The following is a 6,955-nucleotide window of genomic DNA, read 5'->3' as shown; positions in this document are numbered from 1 at the left end:
TTTGCTCCTTTTTTTCACTTTTTAAAATTTGATGAGCAAAGCTCATTTCTGTAGACCTCTATCTATTAATCCAAATATCATGGATTGTCTGTTTATTTTTCTAATGCATAACCATGACTAAAATCTTTAACGATGCAACCCAATGATAAAAGCAAATTGGACGTTGATTGGCCACGCACAAATTGATAAAAAGAGAGCAACTTTTTATTTAATTGAGGTACACAAAAATTATGAGATGAGGTATGTGCACCGTTAAAAGATCAAATACGCTTACACATGAAACTTAAACTCTTGCCAACACAAATAGAGTTGTCGAAGGTCAAAAAGTTGAGGAAACGTTGAGCAAGATCAACAATCATACTAGAGAAAATGTAAACATAGTTGTGATATTATATTTTCCACTACATTGTTACAATAGCTAAAATTATTGTTGCAGTAGCAAAATGTATCGTGGAAATAGCTACTAATAAGTGTTGCACAATCAAAAAGCGTTGCCATTGCCTCAACAATTGTTGGAGTTCTTGATTTGTCTCAGCCCACTATAAAATTCAGCAGGCCCAATAAGTGTGACCAGGACCAATTGCAGCCTTCTTGACCCATTAGACTTAGTTTAATTATTCATTCAATTCTTTCTTTATTGTAAATATATAAAAAGATCTATTTCTTTACTTTTAGACAGATTTCTCAATTAATCAATAATATCATTCATCGATGTTCTCTTTGAACCTAGGGTTAGTGTCAGATATTTCATCAAAATTAGCTGAAATTGTGAATGTTATCATGGTATCAGAGCAAGGAATTGACTAGCTCCGATCATTCCCGTTCGTCTGGTGTTACCCTTGTTGGGTGATTCGTCATTTTTTGTTTGATTTTTTGGTGGCCATTTTTTGGCATTCAGGCGAGTATTTCAGCGATTTTTTTGACTATTCTGTTGTTGCGGTCTTCCTTTTCCAAAGTTATTGTCAAAGTTAGGTAATTTCTCTTCATTCTCATCTTCCGCTATTGCTTCCATGCACTTGTGTTTGTTATCGTTGGAATTTCACCAATTTTGCTCGATTGTGTTTGGTGTGGGTGATTTGGTCTCGGTAAAATTGTTTTCTGATTGTTTGTGCGATAATCATAATCTGATTTTGTGCTTTAGTATAATTGACATATGGGATCTGTTGGGGTTTCTCCTACTGTCAGATCTTCCAGCACATCTTCTATTGTCGAACCGTCTCATCCCTTATATGTGTACCCTTCTGATTCTCCTGGCACAATATTGGTGACCGAATCCTTTAATGGAACGGGTTATGGAGGTTGGAGGAGGAGTATGTTGATAGGCTTATCTTGCGAAAATAAATTAGGGATTATTAATGGGACGGTTGCTGAACCAAATGAAAACTCTCCTTTGTTTGAATCATGGTGTCGATGTAATAATATGGTGACTGCTTGGATACTAAATAGTTTAGAGACAGAAATTAGGGAAAGTGTTATGTACACCGAGTCTGCACAAAAACTATGGAAGGAAATTGAACAACGTTATGGAAGACCGAATGGTACTAAGCTCTTTCAGATCAGAAAAGACCTTGCTTCCATCTCCCAAGGTTCTTCAAACATTGCTTCTTATTTTAATCGCATCAAGAAGCTTTGGGATGAACTGGCCTATTCCATCTCGTACCCAGAATGTACCTGTGGATGTAAGGAGGCATTTCAGAAGTTGGAGGATGAAAAAAGGTGCATCAATTCCTTATGGTTTTGAATGAGGCTTATTCCGGTGTTCGAAGGAATATCTTACTCATGAAGCCGCTGCCTGACATTGACAGTGTTTATGCTATGTTAATTGAGGATGAGATCCAGATAGAGGTTCAACCTGTTACTCCAAGTTTCAGTACTGACTTAGCCTCCTTCTCCACCGGGGTTCAAAAACCATATACTTCTAGGGTAAATTTTGATGCTTCTAATAAGGTGAACTTTGATGCTTCTAGAAAAGAGAATTCTAATATGGTGTGCAGATATTGTAAGAAGCCTGGGCATTCGATTGACAAATGTTATAAATTGCATGGATATCCCCCTGGTTCTAGCTCTAAGTACAAAAGAACAACAACTTATGCTCATGTCTCGGATCCATCTCGAGCAGGTGTGCCTGACAATCACCATCATGTTACTGAAGGGCCTAAGGCTGTTCCACTCGATATTGAAGGCAATATTTTGTCAAAAGAGCAATATGACCAGCTGGTTTCTCTGCTTCAACTTTCCAAGCAGTCCTCTACTTCTCAGGACCTTAGTGCTGCCTCTGCCAATTTTGCAGGTTTGATCAGTAGTGTTGATTTTAGTAATTGTATATCTCATGCTTGCAATTTTTCTAAAGTAGATGATAGTTTGTGGATTATTGACTCTGGTGCTACTAATCATATGACACCTCACAAATCTTTACTTACTGATATCACACTTTTACCTTTGCCTTACCTTGTAACTCTCCCAAATGGGTACAAGGTTAAGGTTACTTGTACAGGATCACTTTTTCTGTCTCCCACTATTTCTCTTCCTCATGTGTTACTGGTTCCTTCCTTTCACTATAATCTGATTTCTTTGCATCAATTGCTGCTTCATCTTAAGTGTAATGCTTTCTTTATTCCTGTTCTTTGTGATTTGTTGCAGGGCCTTTTTCTGAAGAAGCCTCTGGTTCTTGGTAAACTTCAGAAGGGGCTATACATTCCGCAATCTAATGCTTTCTGTGATTCTGATTTTTCTAGTCTTTTCTCTGTAAATACCATAACTGCCAATGTAAATAATTTGAATAAGAGCAGTTTTACTTCTTGTTCTTCTGTGTCTGCTCCTTCTGATATTGTTTTACCTGGATTTAATATTTCTACTGTTTCTACTTTGTCTGTTGACCATATGTGGCATTTGAGATTAGGCCATGTTCCTTTCAATAAAATGAAATATATTCCATGTCTTTCTGGTAAATTACCTCAAAACCAAACTTTCCCTTGCCCTATTTGTCCTATGGCTAGGCAGCAAAGACTTCCTTTTTCTGAAAGTTCCATTCATTCTACTTGTCCTTTTCAATTGATACATGTATATTTATGGGGTCCCTATCACACTCAAACTTACAATGAATTTAGATATTTTTTGACTATTGTGGATGACTTTACCGGGCTACATGGTCTCACCTTTTGTCTTCTAAGGCTAATGCCTTCACTGTTTTGAAATCTTTCATTCATATGGTTCATACTCAGTTTGGTTCCCCTGTTAAAACTGTAAGATCAGACAATGCATTTGAGTTGGATAGTAGTTCTGAAGCTATTTCTTTTTTTTTTTTTCTGCTCAAGGCATTATCCATCAAACTTCTTGTCCACACACACCTCAATAGAATGGTGTGGTAGAGAGGAAGCACAAACATCTTCTGGGACCTGCTAGGGCACTCCTTTTTCAATCTAAATTGCCTGTCAAGTATTGGGGTGAGTGTGTTTTAACAGCAACGTATCTCATCAATAGGTTCCCCTCTCTTTTACTTCAACATAAATCACCTTTTGAACTTCTGCATGGACATTCTCCATCCTTCACATACTTAAAAGACTTTTGGTTGTTTATGTTTTGTTGTTGTGCCTAAGCCCTATAGGGACAAATTCAAGTCTAGGACAATTTTCGCTATTTTTATTGGTTATAGTACTGGCAAAAAAGCTTATAAATTGCCGAACTTGTCCACTTCTGCTATTTTTCATTCAAGAGATGTAGTGTTTCATGAACATATATTTCCTTACTCTAACTCCTCTTCTACTCACTTATTCCCTCCTCCAGCTCCCTCCTCACCTACTACTTCCTCATTTTCTGTCCCTTCTCCTCCATCTTCTACTCCCTCTTATGCTCCTAGTAGTTCTGTTCCCTCCTTTATTCCTCCTCACAACCCTACTACTTCTGCTCCACCTCTCAGAAGATCTGGTAGAACAACTCAAACTCCTGGCTATCTAAGTGATTATGTATGCACCTATGTTTCTGATTCCAAGGCTATTCCTTCTTCTTCCTCTGAGAGTTTCCAGCTTGAGCCTCAATTTTATCATCAGGCTGCTTCAAATCCTGCTTGGCAAGAGGCTATGATGCAGGAATTTCAAGCTTTGGAGGCAAACAATACTTGGTCTATTGTGCCTCTTCCTTCGGGGAAGAAAGTTATTCCTTGTAAATGGGTGTATAAGATAAAACAAAAAGTAGATGGTTCTATTGAAAGATACAAAGCTAGACTAGTCATTAAGGGTGATAATCAACAAGAAGGAGTGGATTTCACCGAGACTTTTTCTCCGGTGGTCAAGTTGACTATAGTTAGATGTTTGTTGACTAAGGCTATTAAAAGAAATTGGGTTGTTTATCAATTGGATGTGAATAATGCCTTTTTGCATGGTGATTTGGATGAAGAGGTGTACATGTAGATACATCCTGGTTTGTCTGTCCAATCCACTGATAATTCTACTCTAGCTTGTAAACTTCATAAGTCTCTTTATGGCCTTAGACAAGCTTCTAGGCAATGGTATGCTAAGCTGTCCGCTGCTCTTCAATCTAAGGGATTCCAGCCTAGTTTAAATGATTACTCTTTGTTTACTAAGCTTTATGATGGTTGCTTGACTGTGGTGGTTGTTTATGTTGATGATATTCTTGTGTCTAAGGACAGTCTCTCTGAGATAGATTCTCTCAAAAGATTTTTGGATGCCCAATTCAAGATCAAAGATCTTGGTGAGATACATTATTTTCTTGGGCTTGAGGTTGTCAAGCAGTCCTCTGGTTTCTTGATCAACCAGCACAAGTTTCTCCAGGATCTCCTATTAGAGTTCCATTGTTCAGATGTTACCCTTTTGGTGTCTCCCCTTGATCCTCATATTAAGTTGTCCTATGAGGTTGGGAATTTGTTGTCTAATCCTTTATTGTATAGGCAGCTCGTGGGTAAATTAAATTTCTTGCAACACACTAGGCCAGACATTTCTTATACGGTGCAACACCTAAGTCAGTTCATGTCTGCCCCTAGATTGCCCCACTTGGTCGATGCGTATCATGTTCTCAGGTACTTGTCTGACACTCCAACGTTGGGTATTTCTCTCTCTCATTCTCCTGATTTTGGTCTCAAAGGCTATTGTGACTCTGACTGGGCCGGTTGTGTTGATTCCAAGCGGTCAGTTAGTGGTTTTATTTTGTTTCTTGGTGGCTTTCCCATTTCATGGAAGTCTAAAAAGCAACTAACTCTTGCTCTTTCTTCTGCTGAAGCAAAATATAGAGTCATTCGACTACTGGTTGCTGAGGTTGTTTGGGTTGTTCGCCTATTGAATGAGTTTGGTCTTGCCAATTTGGTTCCTGTTGAGGTTTATTGTGATAGTCAGTCGTCTATTCATATTGCCAAGAATCCTGTCTTCCATGAACGGACTAAGCACATAGAGGTTGATTGCCATTTTGTTAGGGATGCTTTAAAGTCTGGGCTTATCAGTTTACATCCTACTTCAACTTCTTCTCAGATTGTTGATGTTTTTACCAAGTCTTTGCTAGGTGTTCAACAACAGGGCTTCATTTCCAAGCTTGGAATGAGCTCCCCTTCCAGTTTGAGAGGGGCTACTAGAGTTCCTGATTTGTCTTAGCCCACTACAAAGTTCAGCAGGCGCAATAAGTGTGACCAGGCCTAATTGCAGCCTTCTTGACCCATTAGACTTAGTTTAATTATTCATTTAATTCTTTCTTTACTGTAAATATATAAAGAGGTCTATTTCTTTACTTTAGACAGATTTGTCAATTAATCAATAATATCATTTTTCTCTCTCCACAGGTCATCGATGTTCTCTTTGAACCTAGGGTTTGTGTCAAATATTTCATCAAAATTAGCTGGAATTCTGAATGTTATCAACAATGTTGCAAAAAAGGATATTGCAACAGTTGGGGACCATTCCATTTGCTAAGATAATTGTTGCAACAAATAAGTTTATAGCGACCGTTGCAATAGATATGCTCAACGGTAACCATTGTAACCATTGCAGTAGCCTATTGGCATGTGATCTGCTGTGACGGACCCTGGACCGTTCAAATAGATCTATTGCAACGGTTCTGCTATCTATTGCAACAATTTTTGACATGTTGCCATGACATATCGTGTGGAGCTAGTCAAGATGTGTGCAAGTTGGCCCGAATACCACAATTATTAAATCTTTTAATCAAATAATGAAGTTTAAAGTTTTATATGTCAGTGATGAAATGGTCCATTGTACATACAAAATGATAGTACATGATTTCACCCCACTTGAACATCTTATTATTATTATCAAAATTCACCAAGGTATAGCATAATGAGAGTTTTTATATAGTAAGCCTTAATGGGGCCACAACAAACAAATCAATCGGATATTTCATCAATTTTGACTCCTCAATATAAAAGCTCTATTGTTTCTCATCATCAAAATCCATGCAAGTCTGCAAAACATAATGCGTTAAATATTCGGACCTTCTAATTTTTTTTTATTTTTTAACCTCACTATTACATGTGATTATGAGATTTATTCACATGCTAAACAGTCATTTAATGTCACGTGACAAGAAATACTTACAAGGCAACAATCTATATATATCTATAAAGCTGGGAATAGAAAAGTGACGTGGCATATCTCTTAGGCTAGGATTTTTATTTATCTTTTTTCTCAATTTTTTGCCTTTTTCTTTTATTTTTAATTTAGTAAATAAGCCCAATAATGCATTCAGCTTTATAGTTTATACGTTACCTACTTTATTATGATCTTTAAACTACACTAATTGTAGGAATCTGAATTTGTAACGTTAATGAAAAGTTAAAACGGAATGGATAATTATAATAGAGAAAAGTAATGAAAAGCAGTAAATATTAATCAATATCGATTAAAAGGGTATAAATGTTAGCCATGGAAGCACAAGATGTCAAGATAATTGAATGAACAATTTTTTTGCACGGATATAATAGTTCCCGATTGATCAT

General features: G+C 37.1%; 1 protein-coding gene across 1 annotated transcript; it reads left to right on the top strand.

Moving 5' to 3' along the window:
- The first annotated feature begins 1,153 nt into the window (after positions 1 to 1,153).
- LOC142165297 (uncharacterized) lies at positions 1,154 to 5,597 on the top strand. The gene is made up of 5 exons (XM_075223879.1): positions 1,154 to 1,716; positions 1,806 to 2,541; positions 2,641 to 2,867; positions 3,653 to 4,402; positions 4,487 to 5,597. The coding sequence occupies exons 1-5, from the start codon at positions 1,154 to 1,156 to the stop codon at positions 5,595 to 5,597; spliced, it is 3,387 nt and encodes a 1,128-aa protein (XP_075079980.1).
- Positions 5,598 to 6,955: the final 1,358 nt, after the last annotated feature.

This window comes from Nicotiana tabacum, chromosome 10 (assembly GCF_000715075.1).
Source record: "Nicotiana tabacum cultivar K326 chromosome 10, ASM71507v2, whole genome shotgun sequence".
Classification (NCBI taxonomy): domain Eukaryota; kingdom Viridiplantae; phylum Streptophyta; class Magnoliopsida; order Solanales; family Solanaceae; genus Nicotiana; species Nicotiana tabacum.
The sequence above is the reverse complement of the archived record's forward strand: the minus strand, read 5'-3'. Positions and strand labels throughout refer to the sequence as shown.

What these genes read in the sequence shown, in the direction of transcription:
- LOC142165297 (XM_075223879.1), top strand. Translation starts at nt 1,154, where the DNA reads ATGGGATCTGTTGGGGTTTCTCCTACTGTCAGATCTTCCAGCACATCT. An exon ending in CTCTTCCTCATGTGTTACTG is followed by an intron (nt 2,542 to 2,640) that starts GTTCCTTCCTTT and finishes GATTTGTTGCAG; the next exon opens with GGCCTTTTTCTGAAGAAGCC. An exon ending in TTGGATGAAGAGGTGTACAT is followed by an intron (nt 4,403 to 4,486) that starts GTAGATACATCC and finishes TTATGGCCTTAG; the next exon opens with ACAAGCTTCTAGGCAATGGT.